Source organism: Gossypium hirsutum, chromosome A07, assembly GCF_007990345.1.
Source record: "Gossypium hirsutum isolate 1008001.06 chromosome A07, Gossypium_hirsutum_v2.1, whole genome shotgun sequence".
NCBI classification, from domain to species: Eukaryota; Viridiplantae; Streptophyta; class Magnoliopsida; order Malvales; family Malvaceae; genus Gossypium; species Gossypium hirsutum.
In genome coordinates, this window is record NC_053430.1 from 24,610,915 (window position 1) to 24,637,901 (window position 26,987).

General features: G+C 30.0%; 2 protein-coding genes, 1 long non-coding RNA gene and 1 pseudogene across 5 annotated transcripts; 2 read left to right on the plus strand and 2 right to left on the minus strand.

Moving 5' to 3' along the window:
- The first annotated feature begins 989 nt into the window (after positions 1-989).
- LOC121232228 (uncharacterized) lies at positions 990-1,979 on the plus strand. The gene is made up of 2 exons (XR_005930537.1): positions 990-1,266; positions 1,553-1,979. It is a non-coding gene; the product is annotated as an uncharacterized lncRNA (long non-coding RNA).
- A 5,141-nt stretch (positions 1,980-7,120) lies between these two features.
- On the plus strand, positions 7,121-11,419 carry LOC121232229 (pseudouridine-5'-phosphate glycosidase). Of its 2 annotated transcripts, XM_041117823.1 has the most exons (12): positions 7,121-7,445; positions 7,521-7,631; positions 8,090-8,172; positions 8,918-8,977; positions 9,075-9,135; positions 9,320-9,426; positions 9,534-9,611; positions 10,284-10,329; positions 10,427-10,547; positions 10,635-10,720; positions 10,911-10,996; positions 11,299-11,419. In XM_041117823.1, exons 1-11 carry the CDS (start codon positions 7,274-7,276, stop codon positions 10,982-10,984), a joined length of 999 nt encoding a protein of 332 aa, XP_040973757.1. In that variant the 5' UTR covers positions 7,121-7,273; the 3' UTR covers positions 10,985-10,996; positions 11,299-11,419. The 2 variants fall into 2 exon arrangements, with proteins under 2 accessions (XP_040973757.1, XP_040973756.1); XM_041117822.1 differs by having other exon boundaries at positions 10,911-11,419.
- A 1,914-nt stretch (positions 11,420-13,333) lies between these two features.
- On the minus strand, positions 13,334-14,152 carry LOC121232230 (uncharacterized). Of its 2 annotated transcripts, none has more exons than XM_041117824.1 (2): positions 14,081-14,152; positions 13,334-13,843 (listed from the first exon to the last, which is right to left on the minus strand). In XM_041117824.1, exons 1-2 carry the CDS (start codon positions 14,102-14,104, stop codon positions 13,439-13,441), a joined length of 429 nt encoding a protein of 142 aa, XP_040973758.1. In that variant the 5' UTR covers positions 14,105-14,152; the 3' UTR covers positions 13,334-13,438. The 2 variants fall into 2 exon arrangements, with proteins under 2 accessions (XP_040973758.1, XP_040973759.1); XM_041117825.1 differs by having other exon boundaries at positions 13,334-13,464; positions 13,576-14,144.
- An 8,226-nt stretch (positions 14,153-22,378) lies between these two features.
- Positions 22,379-24,210, minus strand: LOC107920619 (E3 ubiquitin-protein ligase MBR2-like; annotated as a pseudogene).
- Between the last annotated feature and the right edge of the window lie 2,777 nt (positions 24,211-26,987).

The following is a 26,987-nucleotide window of genomic DNA, read 5'->3' on the forward strand; positions in this document are numbered from 1 at the left end:
TTAAAATAAATAATAAATGAAACAACTATAAATAAATAATACAAAAAAAGGTTTCAAATGAATAATGTATAAAACTTAAAATAAATAATAAAAGAGCTTAAAATAAATAATTTAAAGATTTAAAATGAATGACATATAAAACAGTTTAAATTAAATGCTATATATGAAAATTTTGAATAGATAATATATAAAATAGTTTAAAATAAAGAGTATATAAAAAGTATTTTAAAATAAATAATATATAGAAAGTTCAAAATAAAAAAATGAAAGGAATTTAAAATGATTAACATAACCAAATAACATATGAAAAATTTTAAAAATAGATAATATATATAATAGTTTCAAATAAAGAGGTATCTAAAAATTTTCAAAATAAATAATATGTATAATAGTTTAAAACCAATAATGTATATGAAATTGAAAATGAATAATAGTTTAAAATATGTTAAACTTAAAATACATAATAATAAAATGATTTAAAATAAATAATATAAGAAAAACAAACTTAAAATAAATACAAATAAAACAATTCCTAAAAAAACTGAATAAATAAATAAATAAATCAATTAAACAGATTAGGACTAGGCTGAAACCGAATTGAAATTTAGGGTACAAATTGCAAATAACAGAAAATAGGCCATTCAAGGACCGAGATGAAACGTACTGAAACAATGAGGGACTTACTGGGAAATATCCCCAGCCCTCATGCGCTGCATTTCAAGATGGACCAAACTGAAGTGAACACAAAACATGCGGCAAAATGTGAGAAAAATAAAAGAAACAAATAAAGGTCAGATTGTAGCGCGCCTGAAAGTTGAGGGACCAAGTATGCAATAAACCCAAAATAGTGAAACATCCCCCCTTTAGACCGGGTCGAGCCCGGGTCAGAGGCCCTATACGACGCCGTTTTGGCTCTGGGGCATTGGGTGGAAAACGATGTCGTTTTATACAACTATTTAAGCCAGTTTTTTTAAATTTTTCATTTCAGCCCCCATTTTCCCCAAAAAATTTGAAACCCCTTTTTGTTTCTCCAAAACCCCTTTTTTTTCTCTTGGTCCTAGGCGCCGTCGTATCCGCCGTCGCAACCCATCGTGAACGGTGGTCGTATCTGCGCAAAGAGGGGATTTTAACCCTCGTTTAAAACAGGTTTGGAGGCCAAATCTTCTCGACACCAAAAGCCAAAAGAAAGGTCCTTGGCTAACCTTTTTAACCCGATTTCGACTCCTGAAAAAGGGTTCTCGACGACAGCATCGCAGGGTCGTTCAGGTAAGCCTTTCTTTCTTTTTATTTTGCCTTTTTATTAAAAATCAATTTGTAATATATATATAAATGAAAAGAAACAGGAACGAAAAGAAAAAAAATTCAAAAATTAACACATTTTTTAAACTTCTGTTCTCTTTTTGATTCTTAGTGTGCGTACCATACATTGTTTGGTTTCAGGCTTTTATAGTCGAAAATACTATATTTTATGTTTCTATTTGCACTCTTTTTGTTTCTGCTGCTCCCTTTCTGTTTTGTTCTTGTCTTCTTTCTCCTTTTTGTGTGTTTACAGGTCGGAGAGGAGGTCAACGAGGCATGTTTTGCCATCTTGGTGCAAAGTCGCAGGCAGAGCCGAGCCTTGGGCGGTTTGAGTGCTGAGGGCACACATGGAGGGGGTACAGCGCAAAAGAGATTCAGAAACCCTAGGGTTTCTGAATTGTTTTAGGCTCTTGGGCCTTTTGGGCCTGTAGGAACTTGGGCTAATGAGTCTGTAAAGTTTAGGTTAGTTTTTTTTTGAATTTTTGGATTTTTTAATGGGTCTTGTAAAAGTAATGGACTGTTATATTGTTATTTTGGTTTTAATTTTTGTTTTTGGGCTGGTCGGTTTGGACTTTAATGTCCCGGGCTAAATTGGCTTGCTACAGAGTCAATTATAATTTTTATTATAATTTAAGCTTATATATTTCATATATCATAATACAATTTGAGTTTATAAATCACATTTGATTTTATAAATACTGATAGCCACACTAATCTAGCAACGGGTAGTATCGAATCACATGAGATCCCGTTTCCAACACATTACTATATCTAGGGCAACTCCCATTGCTTATCCTGTGTCTCCTTACCCGCTCACCATTTGTCAATGATTTATTTTCCACAAAAGCCAAAGGAAAATCCGAACCCTTTAAGGTGTCTTTGCTTTCCAAATCGTATTACCGCAGTAGAAACCATGTCATAAAGAGCATGCATATTCTTATAAGTTTCAACTGTGGAAAAATCATCTTTCCTCATCCATTTCCATGCTAAACGATCTTGACATGCATTAGGAGAATGAGGCAATACAGTTGTGATCTGAGTGACAATATGATCTGGCACAAGATAACTCAAACGAGACCAATCCCAACTTCCACTTTTCGTAACCAGCTCACAAACACGTAGTGTATCATCCGATTTTTCAGCATCTTTATAAAATATACGAAAGGGCCCTAATTGTCGAATGTATACACCATTAGAAAAATTCGTAAGCTGACCATCTCCAATAAACCAATAAACATTAGCAATTACTTCAGGTTAGACCTTCATCAGTGATCTCCAAAGAAATGAACAATTACTTCTGACAATGGACCTTGGTAGCAAACCATGTATATTGTATTTATTCCTCAACACTTTGACTCAAAGAGCATTTGTTTTTGAAAGCAATTAAAACCCAAACTTCAACAAAAAAAAAATTATTCTGATCAGCTAACCTTTTCAATCCTGGTCTTCAACATTGAGAAGACGACAACAATCATCCTTGGATACTAGTGCGGGTTTTTAGAATCTTAATTAGATCCTTAAAGGAAAATTTGGGTAATCTTGATGCGAGTCTCAAGGCCCAATTTTAGGCCCATGGATGTGATGGGCTTACACTACCTTAAGGTCCAACAACAATGTCAAAGGCTAAGCAAATCAAACCAAGATTTGATCAAAGACAAGATTCGATGATGAATATTTTCAAGGAAAGGAGGAATGATACATGCACGGATGGGGTGAAATTTATTAAATTCCATTCACCGAAGCAGCCAATTTTCAAGTTTGAGAAATTAGAAGACTTGCGACAACTTTTTGGATGGGATTTAGGTATCTTTAGGTTGAGATGTATCATGGCGTTCGAAGATCTATCTCTTAGCTTCAAAACGAACTTTAAATCACTCGATTTTGAGTTTGGTAGCTCAAGTTATGATCGTTTTAGTGAAGACTACGAGAGCATAATTTCTAGACAGGATTATGACGGGAATTACGAGTTTCAGGCTTTTAATTTGAGTTTAAATCATATTAGGTTTAGGTTTATATAAGCCCAACATTGTATTTGTTAGCTCTTATTATTTTATTATTCCGAATTTTTAATAATTATTAAGTAGTTTAAGTTATTTAGGAGTTTTATGTTAATAAGAAAGTTTAGTTTAAAACTACTACTTATTTATATTAATTAGAGTTCTAGTATACTTTAGAGTTTTATTTAGATTTATTTAACTAGCCTATACATAGGCCTTTGCATTGTATACAAATCAGACAATTATTTTCATTAATAAAGTTTTCAACTCTCGGAGTTTGTTTCTTGTGCAAGATTTCTTTCTTGTGATTTTTAGTAGTTTTCTTCTCGATTTTCTTCAAAAAGTCGTGGAAATTCTTTCTTCATCCTTCAATTTGCTAATGATTATTTTTTAGAGGATTAATTAAAGCCATTAATTGAGTTTTTTAGGATTTATATTTCAAAGGGTTCAATTGGACATTTATCCTTCTATCCATCATATCCATCGGTTTATCGTTCCATCTTCCACTTTACTTTAACTTATATTTTCACTATTTAGTTATTATTTTCAATATTTATCATTTATTTTTTTTGTTAAGTTTTCTTATTGTTATTACTTCCTTTGTTATTTTCTAAATTTATTTAGTTTCTTCCTTTTAGGTCATGTCCAAATCTTTTCTTCTTGAGTCAAACAACTTGAATTTGATTCTTCTTCCACTTCCTCCACTCTAATTCCGTATCAAATCTACTCGTTTTCCTTACAAACAAATACAGGGATACAAACTGAATTCATGAAGTAGTTAGGAATAGCCAAGAAGACAACCTTTACCGACGTTAAACGACCTGCTAATGACAATTTCCTTACCTCCTAACCAGACAATTTCTTTCTTACTTTATCCACCACGAAAGAAAAAAGTGCCTGTTGTAACTCTAGCATGGAATAAAGGCATTCCAAAATAGTTGTCCAAATCATCCACATAGGTAAACCCCACATCAGCACAAATAGCATTAGCCAGAGCCCTAGGCGTATTAGGGGAAAAAAAGACTTGTAATTTGTTTTTGTTAATTTTTGGACCTAAGTAGTAACAAAAAGTATCAAAAACACCATTAACAACTCCTGTTTGAATCTTAGTAGCCTCGCAGAACAAAATTAATAATGAAATGTTGTATCTTATTGATTTATAAATTTAAATATTTTTAAATTTTACAACATTGTAACAGTTTAAAAATTAATGTTAATAATTATGAAAAATTTTTAAAAAAATCCCTAATATTAACTTAAAATTTATGTTGATTAACCATAATATTAATTTATAATTTTCATGAAAAAATTATTAAGTATTTATTGATTTAATTACATTTTTTGTTAAAAGTATTTTATTTAATCACATTATTAATCCTAATATTAACTTAAAATTTATGTTGATTAACTATAATACTAATTTACTCATTACTCGCTATTAATTTAGTCATTATTTTTTTTTCATATTTAAATATGTAATTTATCATTAATTGATTATGATGCATATTTTATTAATTCTACCTATTGATATTTCAAATATTAAAAATAAAATTTTAGATGTTATAATCATTTTTTAATTATTTGCATTTAAGTACCTATATTCAAATAAATTATAGTATTAATCATATTCAAATACCCTATATTACAGTAATAAAATATTTATCCTAAATTTTAATTTTAAACATGGCACGTAAATGGAAAATTTCCTGAAAATTTTTTAATTATAAAAACAATTTAATTATACAAATCAAAATGACACATGTTAATTAATAATAAAAATAATTTAAATAAATAATCTATTGCTTAAATGTAGAGATTTGCCAAAACTTCAATTTCAAATTAGATTATAACAATTTTACCATATTTTTATTTTATTTTAATTGTTTAAAAACTTTGCCTTTTGAAAAAAAAATATTTAACTCAATGTAATAATGTATGAAATCAATTAACTTAATTTTCGTTATTTTCCTAAAATATGTTATTAATCCAAACAAGCATCCAAGTCTCATTAAAAAATATTTATTTTAAGTAATAAAAAGGTTTACCTACCCACCACATTATACATCTGCACTCATATTAACCCTGTATTAAAGTTTGTATATTTGCATTATAGACCCCTTTTAATTTTTACATAGTATAAATAGATATTATGAGATCCTAAAATTTAGCAAGTGACCATATATTGTTAGTCAATTAAGTAATTCAATTTAAAGAAGAGAATATTATTACATTATATGTTTTGAATTTTGATTGATAAATTAATAGTCAACATATCTTAATTAAGGTAATAAAAACGAATAATGTAAAATATTACAAATAAGTAATAGAATTTTCTATCACTCAATTAAGTCTATATTAGCTAAGAAAAATTAGGTTTAGGGTTAAAATATGATTACTAGATATTTACTTGCCTTTTCAACATCTTTGGATTGTTATTTTTGAAGCAATTAAGAGCAAAATTGAGTAGAGGATAACTAGAGGATAAAAGATTTTCAAATAAAAAATTGTACAATCAATTCACGTGTATACGGTCAGTTTAACATTATTTCTAAAAAGTACTTTCGGTGCAAAAAGTATTTTTGAGATAAAAATATTGTTAAACTAGATATTTTTGAGTTTTTTAAAATTACTTTTGGAATAAAAAATGCTTTGCAAAAATAATTTTTTAGCAAACAGCAAAAATAAAAAATATTAACTTTTGGGCAAAGGTTTTTTTTTAGTCCAAAAGTACTTAAAAAAAACGATATTAAACTAAGCCTTTTAAGTACAAACACCCTTGACATATTTTAACTTTTGTGAACCTTATAAAAATTTTTTAAAAAATTGTAAGAAATAATTTAATTACACTATTCACATGTAAAAAATATAATTATTATATATGAATCAGTAATAAATATAAATTAAAAAGATCTACAGTTCATGATTTATAAATATCATAAAAATCTAAAAAGTCAAATAAAATCAATTATACATATAGTTTTTATTTAAATCTTTATGAATTTTTAATTATTTATTTAATTATTATTGGTTTGATGATCGAAGCAATTGAACTGGTTGAATCGAGAATTGGTGATCTAACCTATTTAACCATCAGTTCAATTATTAAAATACCGAATGTGATACTACGAGATTATATCGCATCGTTATCTAAAAGTTTTATATTTTTCAAATTCAAAGTGTCACATCATCAAACTTTTAAAATTTTCAAGTTCAGGGATCAAAATAGATCTCGTTATCAAGTTTAAGTGCTAAAGTAAATAAAAAAAATACAGGTACCAAAATAAACCTAATTGTCAAATTCATGAACTAATGTGGACCTACTTGCTAAGTTTAGAGACCAATAATTACATTATTCTTATTTTTTTTCATAATCATTATCAATATGAGTTTAATTTAGTAAAGTGGATAAAGAAATTTGTGGGGTGAAAAGTTGCACTGTGGTTATTAGTATAAATTTGTAATCTTATATGAGAATAGTCCTCATCATGGGTTGGGTCAGATTTGAAAATTTTAAGTTTATTCTTTAGGTCCGGGTTCGACTTGAAAAATTAGTTTAAAATTTTGCCTAAATCTAATTCAGATTAAAAATATTAAATCCGAGCTCAAGTTAGCTCGCTCGTATTAAATTTTTTAAATTATTTTTATATAAAAATAAATTTTAAAAAATATAATACATCAAATAAATATTTCTAAAATAGTAACAAAATTAATAATAAAATAATATTTATACAATAATCAAATAATAAAAACAAAAGAGTAACAATATAATAATAATAATATAACAATAAAATATCAACTAAATTTCTAAACCATATTTTTGTTCAAACTCACGCATTTTCACTTTTCAAGCCGGGTTCGGGCCTCGACGGATGGCCACCATTATCAGGTCTACGTGGGAATAAGGGTTGAATTTGGTTTTTCAAACCTCCGTAAAACAACCCACCGCAAAGGCGCTTTAGAATCAACTCTTGGCAAAAATGGCGTCTTCTTCTCCATCATCATCATCGGCTGTTAAAAGACTATCAAATCTCAGCAACCATCTTTGCCCAACTAACTCAAACCCTTTAGTCAAAGTATCTGCTCAAGTGTCCCAGGCTCTGTCCACTGGTCTCCCGGTTGTTGCTCTCGAGTCCACCATCATTTCCCATGGTAACTTTTCTTTTCATTTCCTTTTCCTATTGGGATCTTTAATTGATTATAAAAAACAACTTTAATTGTTTGTAGGAATGCCGTATCCGCAGAATCTTGAAACAGCCAAGGAGGTGGAGGCGATTGTGAGGGACAATGGAGCTGTTCCTGCTACCATCGCCATTCTTGATGGCGTACCATGCATAGGTCTTTATTCTTAAACTTGTTCCTTGTTATATTATAAGCCCTTTTTACGTCTAAACCTTAATGTTAGTTAATATTGATGTTTCAGTGTTTACCACTTCATTACCCAGGAAAGTTGACACATAGCAGTAGCATATATAACCGTTGCTTTGATTCATAGTTTGTTGTTTAATACTTGGGACCATAAGCCACCCTTACTCCATCTTCCTATACATTTAGAATGTGTAATAATGAAAAGAGAATTATAATAATTTCTGGCTAGTCAACAAACTAAGCTTATCTTTGAATGTTTTTATCTCTTCCATATGTTGCTGCCATCACTGCATTTTTCCCCACCAGATTGGGTTTCTTCCTCTTCGTCTTAACTTAGCACTTAGCCAGATATCTCTATGAGAAATTTTAAATTTTTTTTCTTAAATAGGCTTTGGGATTCTAGTGTTGATTCTTTCTCTTGCCTCTAGGTTTGAATTTGGAACAACTGGAAAGGCTTGCCCGAAAGGGAAAAAGTGCTCAAAAGACAGCTCGAAGGGACATTGCATATGTTGTGAGTATCATGTAAAATAGTTGGTTTTTGCATGACCAACTCTGCTCTTCTTTGTCATAGATCTACTAAGGTGAAAGAGTTACAGGTTTTGTTACATTGAAGATGACATTATGATACTAATGAAAAAGGTTTACTTACCAGAGACGAAGGATTAATTATTTATGAAAATTATTTTGAATAACTTCTCCTCTCCTGAGCAACATATAGTTGCATGCCATTTACGTTAGTCATTGTTCAGATAGAAGAAAATCATTGAGCAACTTCTTAATAATTAATTAAACTTATTGTTTCTATGAAGATTTTGTTTTCACAATATCTTCTATCGGATCACATTTGGCTTGCTGCAGGACTCTTTGTTCATCTCTGATTCTATCTCTAATGATAATAAACTTATTAGATGTATGATTCGACTTTTGTATTATTATTTTTGAGATTGAGTGGTTATAGGGTGTTAATTTTTCCACTGAACTTTCAAATTTGGCGCAAATTATAAAGGAATAACTAATAAACACAGAGATCAATGCACAAAACTGCTGGCAGAGCTATTGATTTGTTTATATTCTTCTAAGTAACTTTTTCTTGAATATTTTCACTTCAATATCTACTTCAAATTCTTCTCGTAATAAGTACAAGAATAAAACCACAAATGACACTGGCCTATAAAAATTTAATGAGTTTCTGGTTCCTACTTTTTTCTGATATATTGCACCTCAAATTTTGTGTGGTAACGAATGTCCATTTTCAGGTGGCCACCAAGAGGAATGGTGCAACAACTGTTTCTGCAACTATGTTTTTCGCTGCCATGGTGACTACTAGATTTGAATCACCTTTCCACTTTTCATCTTCTTCGCTGTAATTGTTACCCTTAATAGTGTCTCCACTGACACATTCATCACTTGCAGGTTGGTATACCTCTTTTTGTTACTGGGGGAATTGGGGGAGTGCATAGGCATGGCGAGCATAGTATGTTGTACTTCCACATCTGCAATAGTCCTACAGATTGTTTTCTTTGATAGTGTTTAAAATTTTGTGACCAATGAACCATACTCTTTTGTTTTCATGAGCACGTGGACTGATACCAAAAATTGCACGAATATTCTATGCTTTACTAATTGTAATTTTCTGCTTCTTATGTTTCAAAACGCAGCAATGGATATATCCTCTGACCTCACGGAGCTTGGAAGGACACCTGTAGCAGTCGTTTCTGCTGGTGTAAAATCTATATTAGATATTCCAAGGACACTGGAATATTTGGTACTTAATCACTTTCTCTACAAAAGATTTTCGAAGATCCTAGCTTCAGACTGAATTATCAATCGGTATTGTTTAATTTAACATTGCAAGTTTTGTTGTTAAAACAGGAAACTCAGGGAGTTTGTGTTGCTGCTTACAAGACCAATGAGTTTCCAGCTTTTTTTACTGAAACAAGTGGCTGCAAGGTACAACGAGTCAACACCTAGAACATTAGCATTTCTTGAAGCACCATTGGTGTTCTCTCAACAGTATTATACTATTCTGATAATTATTTGCGGTTTTCTTCTGTTGTTTTTATAGTAGCACCGAAAATTTATATCTTTGATTTCTTCTGCAATTAAAATTTGAAAATTTATATATTTGATTTCTTCTGTAATTAAATTTTGCAAAGAGAAGGACGGCCTCATGATTGTTGGCATGTTGCATTGAGTTTGCATTTCTATCGTTATTACATAAGATTGTATCTGTAGTTATCTTATGGTGACCTTTACATTAGATATTCCAAACTGATATCAGTGAAAAATGTGACCTGCTTATTAATCTTATTTATCTTTGTAATGTTTTTCATCTCTTTTCCTTCTTCCCCCTTTCTTTTTCTTGGGAAAGGAGAAGTGGCTTTGGTTTGGAGTATTATAGCATTTTGGAAGGTTTCTAGTTTGTTGTTGGGACATCATTTTTCTGGTTGAAACTTTGGGTAATAGCGTCTAATTGAGAAGTTGTGCTGCTGCTGTATGCACAGAGAAGTATTGTTACAATGTTAATCTTATATATTTTCAATAATTTATGTGCAAACTTTGCATGCTTTGTTCAAAGGAAAGTAAATAGTGTTTTTGTTTCTTAATTGGTGGTGAATCTAGGTGCCTTGTCGGTTAGATATCCCAGAAGAATGTGCACGGTTAATTGGTAAGTTACAAAGTTCATTTGATCTCTTCTTTTTTATTTTCAAGGGTTATTGATGATCTCTTTTATTTTTTTTACTTCAATTTTTTCTTAATTACAGATGCAAACAGGAAGCTTAATCTCGGAAATGGAGTACTGATTGCAGTTCCCATCGCAAAAGAATACTCAGCTTCTGGAAGCTTAATAGAGTCTGCAATACAACAAGCTCTTACAGAAGCCAGGTGAAAACTGTTTTCATGCTCATTAAAGATCCGGTTTTCTTTACTTCCTTTCCAATTTTTTTTTTTGACCATCCTCTTTACCTTCAGGGAAAAGAACATAACAGGGAATGCTGAGACTCCATTCTTGCTCGCTAGGGTTAATGAAATAACTGGAGGAGCATCACTTGCTTCAAGTATCCTTAAGAGATAAATTATATTTATATTTGTTTAAATACTTTCTGTCATGTGGCTTATGAACAGCAGTAAGTCAACTTAGAGAATACATACATAGTTGTTATCATTATATGTTGTTCTTCAGCTGATATCTTGGGCAGTGAATATTCTTCAACTTATACTGTATTGGTTTTCTTAACTAATCTCTAGACATTGCGCTTGTGAAAAATAATGCTGCTATCGGTGCTAAGATATCTGTAGCCCTGGCCCAGCTCCTCAAATAACTTTGCATAAAGGTGAGGAATATTTTGTTTAGTACACTATATTTACTAGAAAAGGAGTTGCTAGAAGCCAACCTCAGTGAACAATTTGTTTGGGAAAAGAGTTTTATATATAGGGTTATTATCCTATCCACTACTAATGGTGTTTTTAACTGCACGAGTAGGGTTAGGAATCAGATAAATGTCCATATACTATATCTAAAAGAAAAAAGAAAAATAATCAAAAGAAGACGTTGGGTTCCTAACCCTGCTTTTAGTGTTAAAAGAACTCCAGTGGCAATGGATAGGATGCTAATCCTTGGATGTCTATGTTTCAGGGATGGGTTAGCTGAACTGTTTTCTGCAGATCATGTTATTACTTTAGTGTTTGAATGATGGATAGGATACTAATCCTTGGATGTTCATGTTTTATAATGGATGAAGTTCTTTTGGTGGCTACTTAGTCATGAATCTGATTTCCACATTCAATGCATATATTATATTATAGTAAAAGCATTCAATATATCATATAAGTAGTTGAAACCTTTATCAGCTCCCTCAATGACGATACCAGATGTTCTTTGGTTGTGATTGAAAGTTTAGTATTAATATAGAAGATAAATACTAGTTGTTCAACTGGTTATTGTTTTTGAATTTATTATGAACAGAAAGTTTGTTGGGAGAGGAAAAAGAAATTAGAAGCATGCAAAGGCATTGTTTTGGGAGAGATTCCTTCAACCTTTTTAACTGATGGATGATGTTTATGAGCGTTTCTTTCAGCATTTCGAAACGCTTCTATCTTTACGTTCACTTCCAACTCTCTCACATGATTTCCTTAATGTCTATTGTATTTTATTAAATCACCTCCTCTACTATTAAATCTATTAATTTGGTCCTTATACTATTAGAAACCTCCAAAATAATAAAATAAAACTATTTTAAAAAATTTACAACATTATTTGAAAATGTAAAAAGAAAAAATTAATACATTTTTTTCAAAGTTTCGAGAAAATTCAAAAAAATTCCAAAAATTCAGAAAAATAGAAGCATTTAATATTTATAAATTTCAGAAACTTTTTAAAAATTTTCCAAAATTTTAAAAAAAATACAAAAAATTCCGTAAAAGATTTTTTTTTGTAAATCTTTTTAATCACTTATAGATTTTAATAATTTTAACAGAATATGTCATAAATTGTTTTTTTATGGAATTTTCCCCGCTCCAATCAGAAAAAAAATTTGACATATATTCCTTAAAAATATCTTTTCTTTTAAGTATTTTCGAAATTTCAAAGTTTTTTATAATATATATTTTATTTTTATAGTTAATTTTTAGAAAATTTTAGAAAATTCAAAGAATATTTTATATATTTTTTGAATTTTTATAATTCTGAAAATAATTGGATTTTCTATAAATGTTTTTTACTCTTGAATTTTTCTGAAACTTTAGAGCTTGTTATAAGGTTCCTTTTTAATTTTTATATAAATTTTAAGATTTTATGAAAATTTTAATTTATTATTATATTTTATGACTTTTGGATTTTTATAATTTTTACATTTTTTAAATATTTTATATTTTCTTTTTTAAAATTCAACCAATCATGAACATCGTATTCAATTATCCTTCACCAGTCATGAACATCGTATTCAATTATCCTTATTCGCTTACTTTAAAATAGTATAAAAAATTAAACTTGTTTGTTCACTTTACTTTAAAATAGTATAAAAGATTAAATTGATTGATTAACTTTTTATTAAATTGCTCTTTTTTCTAGAGTGGTCAATTTGTTCACTCCCTAATAATACAAGGACATCCGGAATACTTATGCCGAACAAAATTTATTAAAGATTTCATTATAGTATAAATAAAAATAAGTACTTACAAATCGAGTAATATTTCATAAAAAAAAGTTATGAAAAATATTGTAATTCCTTCGAAGATTATAATAATTTAAGAAAATACAACTAGATCTAATTTAACTTATTTCTCTCACTTTTTGGTTTTTAATTTATGAAAAATTTATATATTGTATGTTAAATTAAAGAGCAAATTGATTATTCCTATTAAAAATTTTATTCATTTATATTACTAAAAACTAATATGAATAACGGAATAATCATAAAGTGACATGACAAGATCAAGATCAATTTAGCCTTTGATGTAATCTATTTTTTTTGAGGGGGAGAGTGACCCATGTTGTTCTTTTTACCCTCATTTTACCAACAACTTTTATGGTTATAGTGACGGCTTTTTATGTGTCAGTAAATGTGGTTTTTCTTATATTGTCATTTCAGGGATGAAGCCAAAGATTTGAGTGGGAAAAATGCAAGATGAGAAAGTGTTAAAAGAAGAGTAGTAGGGCATAATTAGATATGGAAAATAACGACAAATCTTATTAATTATTATTTAATACATAAAGTTGACATCTCTCAGATTCTCAGATTGTGAAATCATCATCATCATCTCAGCAGCTCTTCTCCTCAAACAGATGGCGGAACAACGAAGCCTGAAACAACAACTTGGTTAAAAATGAAATAATCACAAATATATGAAATGAAAAGAAGAAGAAGAAGAAGAAGAACATGGAAGGATGTTAAAAGGTATGTAAAGTAGGTACTTCCGCATTTCATTCCAGGTTGAAGTGTCAATCCACAGGATTTAGCAACAAACACAACCTTTTCCATGTTCACAAGCTTCTCAACATCTGGTGTCACGTACTTGCACATGCATGGAATATCCAGACTTGTTATCACATCACAGCAAGCCTTGGATGGAGTCGTTTCCGGCCCTGATCCTTCTACGTATTGCCCGCATTGGGATATGAGCTTTGGGATGCTCGTCTCGCACTGCCCCCATGCCCAATGGCTTCCAACCATCATCAACACCAGGGATTTAAATTGCGGTCGCGGTCGCGTTTTCGGTCGCATTGCGTTTATCGCGGTTGCGGACATAACGGATGCTATTGCGGTCATTGCAGGTATCGCGGTCGTGAATTTTACATTACTTATTGTGTATTGCGGGTATAGCGGGTTTCGGCAGTAGCGATTTCGGCCGGTGCCGTTACCGCTATATAACGGCCGCTATTTCGGTAACGGACCGCTATTTAAATCCCTGATCAACACTGCCAACCTCAACCACCACGCCATTTCCTTCCTATTCTTTTTTTACTGCCCTTGCCTCTCTATTTGCTTTGGTGTATCTATCATTTATATTGAGATTTTAGAGGATAGCTTTGGTAATTTCCTCTTCAATGCTTTTCACATATATCCAACTGTCCATAAAGGAGTGGACCAGTGGGGTTAGTCATTTCTTCTTTTCCATTTTCGGTTACACTTCTAAAATTTCTTTTTCTCAATTAAATCAGTTACATTAATGAATTATAAAATTATTAAAAATCATTTTTTTTACAAAATAATAAATATTATTTTGATAGTATTTATCACTTTTTATATTTTATCTATACAAATACATATACATGATTGGAATTATTAGATTTGTATAAAAAACAATATCATAATTTTCATTATCTCAATTTTATTGTTTCAATTAATAACATTTATTTTTCATATAAATTTTTTTATAAATTTGTTACATAAATTTTTCATATACATCATTGTGTCATAATCTAAATTTTTTACAAGGTCTAGAACTACTAAGAGGTAAAGACAAGGGCAAGCAGAGAGGGGCAAGCAGTGGTCTTGCCCCCCATGGTAAATTTCCTATAGAGGTCTTTTAAATTTTATTAAATCATAAGTTAGTATAATGATAAAATTATACTTTGATCTCTCAAAAATTTATTATTCATTTCTAACCTCTCTAAAGTAATTTTTTGGCTTCGCCCCTGGATCTATCCATAACCCCTCCTCAACTTGTAAATAGAAGAATAAAACGCACTTGAACGCGTTTGAACTCACGTCCTTCTACGCTGACAACCAGAGGCAGAGCTAAGAAACTTGGTTTTTGGGGTCAATTTTGTAAATAGTTATTTATAAAAGTCATATAAACTAATGCATGATATTTTTTTTCTTGTTATTCTTCTTCTATTTCACTAGTAGATTTTGTTTTAAAATATTTTTTCATTCTTGTTAAACATTTAAAACAAATATACCTAAGCCTTAAAAACATAAAGGTTTCCATGAAGCCAACATACCACTAGTAATTTTCTTTCAAAAAAATAAACATCACTTAAGTGTTTTTTGATGTCATAAGAATGCAATATATCAAATTTTCAGACACAAGATTTATAGTAATTACACTAGCAACAACAATTTCTTATCAATCCTAATTTCTTCAAGGATTTGTATTAGTCAACCTCTAAAAATTATTATTCAATCGCGATGTTAGGAATCTCATACAATATCAATAGTCCCAAAATTATTCAATAAAAAAAATAAATCTTATATAAAAATCTTAATCTATTATAAGAAAAGCCACAATCCTAATTTTCTAGAGACTAATCAATAAAGCATAAAAAGAAAAGAAGATTTATTACCAAATTGAGAGACAATTCTAGAGAGTAAGAGAATAAAGAAAATTTGAAAAAAAAGTGATTAGCGTTTAAACAAAATTAAAAATTAAAAATTAAAAATTTTTGGGTTTTGAGAGAGATTTGTTTATTTTTATATAAAATAATTATTTTTCAAAAATTTCGATGAGTCCATTTCAAATTTTTGTGGGATGAAATTTTTTGTGTACTAATACATAAGTTATATATAAAAAAATAAAATAAAAGTAAGATTTGTTTTTTTAGTTTTTTGTGTTAAATTTACACAAATTTAAATATTTATATGATTAATACTTTAACTAGTAATTAAATTTAGTGATATAATTATATATTAATTAAACTTGGTGTTGCTTAAAATATGTCTATTCTAATTATATTTGTAAATAAATAACTCCGGTTGATGGTTTTCCGATCTAAAAGAGTGAGTTTGAATAGAAAATCAGTTTCGGGGCCGTAGGGGTATTATGGAGAAATGAGTCGATTTCAAGGTGAGTATACCACCCAACTTGGAGATTATCACCAAAATACCCCTGTATATATTATCGTGCTTTAGACTTTGTTTCTTGTTATTGTCGCCTCTCCCTCCCTCCCTCTTATACCGCATTAGCCATTTTTTTCATTTTCATTTTGGAATTACATGGGGGGTTTGTTTCATAAAAATTAACGTATGAATAATATTTTTTTTTATATTTATTTCATATAAAATATTTTCATCAACCAAAAATAAATCACTTCTTAATAAATTAATTTTCGTTTTCTGAATAACTTGATTTTTATATAAAAATTAACATGAATCACTTCTAATATTACTTATAATAAACTTTTAATTTTAATTTTTAAAAATATTTAAAATATTAATATAAATATTATTAGTAATAATAATAATAAAATTGTCTAAATGGTTGTAAAAAAACTTATTTATAGACTAAATTTATAGGGTCAAATAATAATAAAATAATATCGACTAATGAGAGTTTAATTGAAACAAAAAGACAGAGTTTAATTGAAAGATTATTTCTTAAATTTAACTGAAATAGGAGTCATACTCAGCAATAATAATTTTATATTTAAACAATATTTGTATATATTTATTGAAAAATATTTATATTACTCTTTTAATAATAATATTTAATAATAAAATATGAATATTTTATTTAAATCATGCTTAACTTCATTTATCCCTTCCAATTTTAATAGACCACAATACACCCTTTTTTTTAAAAGTTATATTTAAAGTAGATTTTAATTTTAGAAATAAATTTTAAATATTATTTTCTTACCCTTAGTAATGACGTATTATTACAGTAATTATAACATCAACAATTCGTTTCATATCAAATCTTATTTGCTACCATTGGATTTAAAACCAGTCAAAAATACATTTTTTTAAAACAGTAAACTAATGGCATACATAATTAAAGAAAACAAATATACTTTTTAATGTTAATGTAGAAAAATCCATTAAGATAATAAAAATCCACCATTCTTCCTTCCCTTTTATGCATGTTTGAAAGCTTATAAAACACAACAAAAAGAAATATAAATCAAATCATTGGCATTTAAGCTTTTTAACCTTATTTTCTAATTATTTTTAACTACTTTATATCTGCACCATTTATTCTCTAATTTACCATTTGTTTTAACATAACTTTTTCTCTAATTTCTAACATTAAGATAACGGAAAGGAATAATGCACTGAAGATTTGAAGAATAAATTGATAAGAGAGTGATCAATGTACAAGACATTCTCCAATGAGCATCTTAAAATTAATGAAAACAAAAATTGTTTAAGAGCTTGAAATGAATGAGAATATTATGAATATTTATCTAAAAATATTTAATTGATTCAATCAATCAATGAGTTAAACGATATACGCTATGTTATTTTATATTATTTATGAAAACGTATAATTTTATTATGTTATAATTAATAAAGACAACTAATCGTGCGTTGCCTAGGCTAATAAGCTAGTATATGTAATATGTGTAACTTCAAATTAAGATTTATTTAGGCATTAGTTATTAATTTATCTATATAAGATATTAGTTATCATAAAATATCATTTTACTATTAAATAAATTTTAATTCTTATAATTGATAAGTTCGATGGCATCACAAATTTCAATCTGTGGCAAGTTCAGATGATGACAATTCTAATTCATGGTGATCTTGAGAAGGTCTTTATAAAGAAGAACCTGTAGGCATGGATAAATCAGAATGTGATAGGTTAGATAAAAAGGCTCTATCCACGAGTCAATTATGTCTAACAGATAATGTGCTGCAAGAGGTTTTGATGGAGAAAATGACATTCACTTTATGGAAAAAATTAGAAACCCTCTACACGACTAAGTCTCTGGCTAGCCGATTAGTGTTGAAACAATGGTTGTACACGTTCCGCATGAACGAAGGTGAGCACCTTAGAGATTACATTAGTCAATTTATTACTCTTTTGAATAATTTAAAGAACGTTGAGGTTTGGATTGACAATGAAGATTAGACTATGCTATTATTGTGCTCTTTACGCCCTTCATATAAGTCTTTCAGGGAGACCTTGATTTATGATAGAGATAATCTCTCATTCGAGGATGTGAAGGGTCATACGTTGAGTAAATACAAACTTTTGACAATATGTTTGGTTTGGATAGCAAGTCAGATAGGCAAGCCTTTATTTTGGTAGCATCAAGGAAGCGATACAAGAGATGTCACTATTGTAAGATGTTAGGTTGTGTCAAGGTAGATTGTTACAAATTGTGAAATAAAGGGGTTGCTGAGAGCAATGAGGAAGATTTAGTTGATGCTAATTTGACCAATGACAAGAGTGATGATTTCTTATTGGTAGCTTACATCTGAGTGGATCCTGGATTAGAGATGTCTTTCCACACATGCGTCCTAACAGGGATTGGTTCTCCACATACAATTCAATTGAAGGTGGAGTTATGCGTATAGGGAATGGTTCACCTAGTAAGGTAATCGTTATTGGTACTGTTCAGATCAGGATACACGATGGGAGAATTAGGACACTGTCAGATGTCAGGCATATGCCTAACTTAAAGAAAAATCTTATCTCCTTGGGAAATTTGGATTCGAAAGGTTATAGAATTAACATCAAGTCAAGCGACATTAAGGTATCCCATGGGGCTTTAGTTTTGATGAAAGGTAAAAAGATTGATAGTTTTCATGTTTTGGAAGGATCAATGGTGACTGATAAAACAGGATGTCCCTCGTCTATTAAAGAGTCAAAGTCGACTCGTTTGAAGTGTAGACAACTTGGGCATAGGAGTAAAAAAAGTATGACCGTTTCGTATAAGAAGGTTTCTCTTTTAGGTGCAATTTTTTATTAGACCTGAGTCAGTTTTGATTTGACAATGCACAAGTCGAAGACTAGAAGACTTCTAGCTACAAAGCACAACTTTGACTTGGTTAATATCCTGCATGGTTTAAAATAAGCCAGCGGTGGGCTTTGGTAAAGAAGACATCATGGAAATACGAGTCAAGGTGGAGTTGTGGAGTTATGTCTTGTATTTTTCGATTTTTCTTCTCCTAATTAAATTCTGTTTTCAGTTTTCCACTTAAACTCTAATTAGTGTAAGTTATTTTAATATTAGTTTTCCACTTAAATTTTGATTAGTGTAGATTATTTTAATATTATTGACCTACAAATTTAGCCTATAAATAGGTCATTTTCGCACTAGAAAAATAACCCATTACACATTTAGGTGTTAACTTTTTATAAGCTTTCAAAGAATTTTGTGCTTATGTTTTGGGAATTCTTATTTCAAGTTTTAAGGTTTAGTTTTATCTCTATATTTGTACTCTTTGTTTTTGCTGTTTTAATGAAATTATCTTTACCTGTAGTTTTTTATCTTCTTTGGAGGGGGTTTTTCCATGTAAAATATTTGTGTTCTATATTTTCAAGTTTCTTTATTAGTTTACTTGTTCGTTGATTAATCAGATTTATCCCATCACAGATTTATTTCATCATAATTCTCAATCTATAATTGTCTCAATCGAACTAAATCGATAAATATTAAGTGAAATTAAATGGTTGATATATATGTATATTTTAATTTCAAAATTTAAGGATGAATTTTGTAGTTTAAAGTTAGTTTGGTGTGATTATACGTGGCATGTGCAGCAATAGCTGAAAAAGCAAGCATTAGCTGTTAAGATAGGGTGGTGGTTGTAGGAATGGCATGGCCGTTCACCGCAAGTATTAGCTGCACATGAAGAATTTCTATTCAAAGAATGTTCACTCTCCATTTTTCAAACACTAATTCCTATGTTTTCTATTTCTTATTTGGAAAATTTTCAGTATCCGATATTTGATTCAAAATATGCAACCAATAAAGTGAAAAAAAAATTGTTAAATACTGATTTAGTTTTCAAACTTGATTATTATTTGAGTAAATTAAAGGGATAGTTATTCAATTATAAAAAAAATTATTTTAAGCACTCAAAATAATTTTCTTTTTGTAATTTAAGCATTTATATTGCATAATTCGGTCATTTTAGTTAATCCTATTAAAATCACAAGTAGTAAGTTGATGTGGTAGTTAAAAGAATCTGTATAATAATAAGTTTAGCCCCTAACTTTTACATATTATATTGATTTAGTCATAATTTTAAAAAGTTAACCTTTAAAATTTATAAATGCTCTCAATTTGATCTTAATTCTAAAAAAATCAAAGAAATATATAAAAATTTTCAAAAAATTATATAATAATAAATTTAAAAATAAAAAATCATTATTAAAAAATAATATATAAATTTTAAAAATTTATAAAAATAAAAAAATATTTAAAAAAAATAAATTTAATTTTTTGGGCTAAGGAAATTAAGGATGTTTTCGAGATTGGGACTTAAGGCTCTAGATATGGATGGTAAACCTAGTTTGTTGTATTAGAAATATTGGGATATTGTGGGCAATGACATCATTTCCTCTTGTCTTTTTTATTTCTCAACTTCGGTATCTTGTTTAGATAACTCAACAAAACCGTTACAACCCTAATCTACTAGGGAAACTCTCAAACCAGTCCAATTGATTTTAAGTCCATTAGCAGTTTTAATTTTACTTACAAAATTATCTTAAAAATCCTTGTTAATCGCCTCGAAAAAGTTATGCCATTGCTTGTCTCTGAATTCCAAAATGCCTTTGTTCAATGTTGCCTCATCTTTGATAACATTATTTTTACAAGCGAAATCTTATACACCATCAAAAGAAAGACAAATGGAAAAGGCTCTTTTGTCGCTTTCAAAATTGATATTGTCAGGTTCAACATCAAATTTCCTTATTGTTGTCAATAGGAAATGAGCTTGGACCAAAGAAGGATTAATTTATTCACCAATGTATTTCCACGGTTTCTCATGATGTTCTCCTCAATGACTCCCTCTCAAGGATCGAAATCATTTTCAGAATAGCTGATCCCAGTCTTGTGAGTGCACTCATTAGAATTTGTGACCTCCACAAGTTCGACCTTGGTGCTTTCCCCCTCGATCCAACCCAGGCTCCTCTGCATAGGACCAGAGCTTCTCTTATCACTGGAGATCCTTGTTCGGATTGGACACTCTCTTTAAGCGTTGTCCATGATCTCTAGAACAATATGACTGGTGGAATTGCAATTGCTCAGGACTCCAGATCCTCCTAAATCTTATCCATCAAAAATTTCAAATTTGCAAGCAAACTCTAAGCTAGAATATTATCTTGCGCTCAATCCTCTTATCTCTAAGATCTCTTATAGGCTTCTTGGCAATGACAAAAAATAGACCAATATTATTCTTGGATGGAAACTCTAACCAACACTTAAGGATGTCGAACATCTCCTCCAACTTGTCACCATCCAACAACATCCAACAAGTGGTTGATAGCTTAACAAAGTAGGAATTATGCGCCTCAAAAGCCTTTATTACCTTATCATGGCCTTAATTATTCTTGCTTTGTACCAAAAAAGAATTGCACTCCGGCCTAAAGAGTTTGTTAAAATGCTTAAATATTCATTTCAGTTAGGCATCTAACATTCGATTTTGCTGATTGATTTTTAACTTAATCAACCAAAATATATTTTAATTGATCGAACCGATTTATATTTGAAAAGCCGATCTAACCAAATTGACTTTAAATCGATTTGACTTAACAGTGGCTCAAAGTTTAAAGATATCATAAAAAAAATTTACATTTATTATTATGAATATTAAAAGATAGGGTTATTGAGTTTGAGCAAAGCCAAACAAGCTTTGTGCTTCCATTAAAATAGAAGATAACTGAAACCAATTGGGAACAAGGAGAGTGTTTTTGTATTGAATAGTGGATGCAACATTAGTCTAATTTCAAATCCTAAAATAAAATTACGCTAAAATAACATTAAAATATATGCAATTTAATAAACAAATATATCTAAAATAATAACAAAATTAATTTTAAAATAAAATTTGTATAATATTTAAATACTAACAGCACGTTTGGTTCGCTGTATTGGATTAGAGGTGTATTGGATTAGAGGTGTAATGGAATAGAGGTGTAATGGAAAAGCTGTGTAATAGCAAATCAACTGTTTGGTTGAATGTAATGGAATAGAGGCGTAATAGTAATCCTGTGTTTGGTTGAGTGTAATAGAGGTGTAATAGCATAATGAAAAAACTAAAATGACTAGAATACCCTTAGCAGAAATTTGTTTTGGTAAATGATTATTGTTATTGTTATTTAAATTTTAATAAGATTATTATTATCAATAATAAATAATTTAATCATATTTAAACATAATTATTATTAAATATATTTTAATTAAAATATATAATTTAATAAAATTCTTAATAATTAGCATAAATTTGTTTTGGTAAATTATTATTGTTATTGTTATTTAAATTTTAATAAGATTAATATCAATAATAAATAATTTAATCATATTTGTACAAAAGAAGAGCCATCAATTTGTACAAAAGAAGAAGAGCCTCTTTGCCTTCTTTCTTTGGCTGTTCCTCAATCATGAGGTGAATGAAGAAGATTGTGTGGCTTCTCTGCTGATGCTTTGCAGATAGGGCACCAGTTCTTCACCCGCAGCCACTGCTGTACGCATGCCACGTGATACCTATGCTCGCACTGCAACCTCCCTACTTCATCTCCATTCACGTACTCTTCCTGCAAATGTGCAAAATCATCCCATTCCATACATAGATGAGTAGAAGAAATGAAAAAGCATGATAGTGGAAAGTAATATAGGAAAAGTACCTGACATATGCTGCATTTTACATCATCCTTTTCACCCTCATAGCTCACATTTGCAAACTCCGAAGATGCCGTGTCATAGATGCTTCTTTTGAGGCATTTCGACAATGCTTCTTCCGATAGCCCAGTGCTCACATTACCCATCCTCTCTTCTAGAGCTAGTAATTCCTATCATGATAGCAGCATAAAGCTTACGGTGTGGTTCAACTTTAACAAGCATGTAACCCGGAAAATAAAACATATATACTTAGCACTGACATAGCAAAACAAAAACAAACCTCATATGACATATTATCTATATCCAGTCTCATGTCTCTATGCTGGTCATAAAAGTCTAGGCCATTAAGGAACAAGCTGGTCTCTAGAACAAGTAATTGCTGCAACACAGGAACAGAAATCAGCAAAAGAACCAGGCAAAGCACGATGGTTCGAGACTAGGTACCTCATATGTCAACTCTTCATCTTGTTCGATCCTCTGAAGTGCTAATAATACCTGCATAAACATGGAACAGATGATTTGAGACATATTAATGGGTAAAAGCTAATTGCAACAAAGAAACAATGAAAAATGAGAAAGTTCTAAATCTGAGCTAGGACTGCAGGCTGAGATATACTGTTAATATACCTATGCAATACCATCCATATTGTAGCGCCGGAAGCTATCTTGGTTCACTAAGGTGCGGTTAACGCCAACTTCTGAAGGACTAGACTGCATGATACTGTGCAAACCCTCACTTATACTACCTGCTTGACTATAAGGACTAACAAGAGTGGAGACAGTTTCTGTGGAAACAGGAGCATTCAAATCGTTAGGTATATCAGATTGAGGAACTAGCGGCATGACTACGGAGGACTGGTTCAAACTTAAACTATTTCCATTTGTTTGGTTAGGAGGTCTGCCTCTAACATAACTACTGTTTGACCTCCGAGTCCTAACTGAAGAAGCGACAGTGCTGTCCCTGTTAGGAGGCCAATTCCTGGCTCGTCTTGAATTAGAAATAGAAACACCATGGCCAGAACTGTTGTTTCGCCCCTCCAAAGATGACCCACTCAACTTATTCCCCCTGGCTGAGGAACTAGCCTCTTCATCAGAGTTCCTCTTTTTTACCATGTCTTTCTTTTTGCTAAGGCTTGAATCTGAGGACGAACAACCCGTCAGGACAACATCAGAAATAGAGCTACATCTTAGATTTCTCAAACCATACTTGCTTGTGTTGGAACGAGATGCCTGGGAAGTACTTTGAGATGCCAAAGTAACAGATGGACTGGCCAGAGTCTCCTGGTTGCCCAACCCAGCTCTCTGAATAAATTTTCTCCTTGGTCTCGCGTTTGACACTACACTAGAGCTTCCCACTTCCATCACTGTAACATCCCTAGAATCAGCATCCTCAGCTTCATGATGCAGACCTCTTTGAATCTTTCCTGGTGGAGGAATGAGCTCAGACACTTCTGGCTCGTCCTGAATGCTACTAGTTTCAGATGAATCTGTTTCCAGATGAGATGGAAGCTTTTTCTGAGGACAGAATAATCAACGGAAGCAGTGGGAAATGGGAGGAGAAAATGATTAGGACGGAAGAGGAGAGGGTCGGGTAGGGAGGGAGGGTAAAACAGAGAGATGGGGAGGGAGGCCGGAAGTAATAGCTAATACAGCGATTTGGGAAGGGATTGGAAAACACGGGAATTTGGGGATTAGGGGCGTAACCGATTACGCGCGTAATACCTATTACAGCGAACCAAACGCCAGAATAGGGGCGTAATGTAATACGCACGTAATCGGGGCGTAATGGATTGGATAATACGGCGAACCAAACACAGTGTAACTGTAGCGACGTAAAAATTTTAGCTTGGCTTGGTCGCTAATTGTGGCGATTTATTGGAAACTTAAAAAAACCGAGGTTCGATTTTTCTAACAAAAAGGGAGCCGCCACCTATCCTTTTTCTTAGATGTGATCGGACACCTATTAGATTCCTTTTTTAAAACAAAAAGAAGATCGAGTTTAGGTCTACGTTAAAAGTCAGAGAAGAATTAGGGTTCGGGAGTCGGTTACGCGCGAGGAAGGTATTAGCACCCTCGCGACGCCCAAAATTGGTATCTTATAAACACGTGTTGTCTTGATTTTCAAAAATACGAGTTCAATGTAAGATTTAATCGTGATCTGATTGAAACATAAGAATTTTCAATTTTTTTTGATTTTTATCATTTCTAATGTATATATATCGTATATGTTTATGTAAATATCATGTATATATTTCTTATTTTTTATATTACTAGTTATATATTTTTTATATTATTTCATGTATATATTTTATATTATCCTTATTATTATTATTAATATATATCTTATTATATACGTATAGACATGCTTTTTACTATTGTACATTATTATAATTTATTTTTAACATATTATTCTTTTATTTTCTTTATATCATTATTATACTTAGTTTTTTTGTTTATATATTATATTTTCTCCCTTTTTATTTTTATATTTATTATTTTCATTATATTTATTCATTACTTATTATTATTTATGTATATTTTTTAATCCCATATTACGTAGAGACATTTCTAATATGTATTTCTAATGCTATATTATGTTTTCATATATATCATGTATATACTTTAGTGTCATAGTTATATATTTTATACGACTTTATGTATATTTTTTTTATATATCACATTTTTTTATATTATTGTATATATATCTATATATAGTATCTTTTATTTACTTTATTTTAATATTATTATTATATTTTATTTATTTATGTGTGTTTCGTTATTATTTCTAGTACCATTATTATTATTAAATTTTGGGCATGCATTTTTTATATGTATATATACGTATTCATATCATAGTGTTATTAATAGGGGATTTTTTTTCGAACGAAAAAGAAAAAGGATTCAACAAAAAAAGATAACACATACACTAAATTTTTGAACACGAAAACAAGTGATTTCAGATCACCAAAGCAGAGAATAAGACCAAAACAGAAGACAATCAAAAGCAAGAAAAAAAATAAAGAAACAACATAAGGTGATTGGTATCATTTTCTTTTTTTTTTCTTCTTTCGAATTTTTTTTATTTCTTTCTTTTTATACACATAAATATATATTATAAAAAAATGGTTACCTTTTGAACTTCCGCGGTGGCCGGCGTCAGTAGTCGGCGGCGAAGGAAGGCGCCGAAATCCCACCTGAAATCGCAAGAGCTGAGGGAGGGGAGAGCTCTCAATTTTTTTTTTAGAAACGCAGAAAAAATGGAATTTTTGAATTTTTTTTGGGTTTTATAAACCCGTGAAACGACGCCATTTTAGTTCAAAGGCCCAGGGCACAAAATGACGTCGTTTTGCCCTGGGCCAATCCGATTCAACCCGACCCGTTAGGAGGATCCGCTTGTTTTTGCGGAAGGGTCTAATTGTGCGAATGACCCTTCCGCTTTTCCAAACTTTTGCAATCAGATTTTCATTTCTTTTAAATTAGCCTAAAATTTAAGCGCGTTTTTAATTTGATCCCGCACTAAATGCTGCGTTTTGAGAGGATGGGATATTTTCACTTTTAATCCCTCCATTGTTTTGACGTGTTCCAATTAGTCCTTTTCTTTTATATATTTGTTTTCGAATTTGCCCCCCATTTCTGTTCTGTTTCAGTTGTGCCCTTTCTTTTATATTTCACTACTATATTATTATTATTATTATTATTATTATTATTATTATTATGTATTAGTGTATACTTTATGTACGTATATATATATGTAGTAATGTTTTATTACTTTATTTTTATATTTTTATTATTATAGTAACTTTTGTATCTCAATATTATTTTTATTATTACTATTTCTTTCATGTCTTTTTTTATAATACTATTATTATAATCTTATTTTATTATTATCATTCTTATTAATACATTATTATTATTTTATCATATTATTATTTTATATATTATTGCTGTTATTAACATACTATTATTATTATTATACTTATTAATAATATTATTAGTACTAGTATTGATTTTCACTTAATATTTATATATGTATATACATGTACGTATTTATGTATTGTATTAATTTTTATTATTATTATCATTTCTAATGTATATATATCGTATATGTTTATGTATATATCATGTATATATTTCTTATTTTTTATATTACTAGTTATATATATTTTATATTATTTCATGTATATATTTTATATTATCCTTATTATTATTATTAATATATATCTTATTATATACGTATAGACATGCTTTTTACTATTGTACATTATTATAATTTATTTTTAACATATTATTGTTTTATTTTCTTTATA

Bases quoted from the DNA above. Each gene is read 5' to 3' on its own strand.
- LOC121232229 (XM_041117822.1), top strand. From the start codon at position 7,274: ATGGCGTCTTCTTCTCCATCATCATCATCGGCTGTTAAAAGACTATCA. The intron at 8,978-9,074 runs GTGACTACTAGA...CATCACTTGCAG, and splicing joins CTATGTTTTTCGCTGCCATG to GTTGGTATACCTCTTTTTGT. The intron at 10,330-10,426 runs GTAAGTTACAAA...TCTTAATTACAG, and splicing joins AGAATGTGCACGGTTAATTG to ATGCAAACAGGAAGCTTAAT.
- LOC121232230 (XM_041117824.1), bottom strand. From the start codon at position 14,104: ATGGCGTGGTGGTTGAGGTTGGCA. The intron at 13,844-14,080 runs GTGTTGATCAGG...TTTAAATCCCTG, and splicing joins CGTGGTGGTTGAGGTTGGCA to GTGTTGATGATGGTTGGAAG.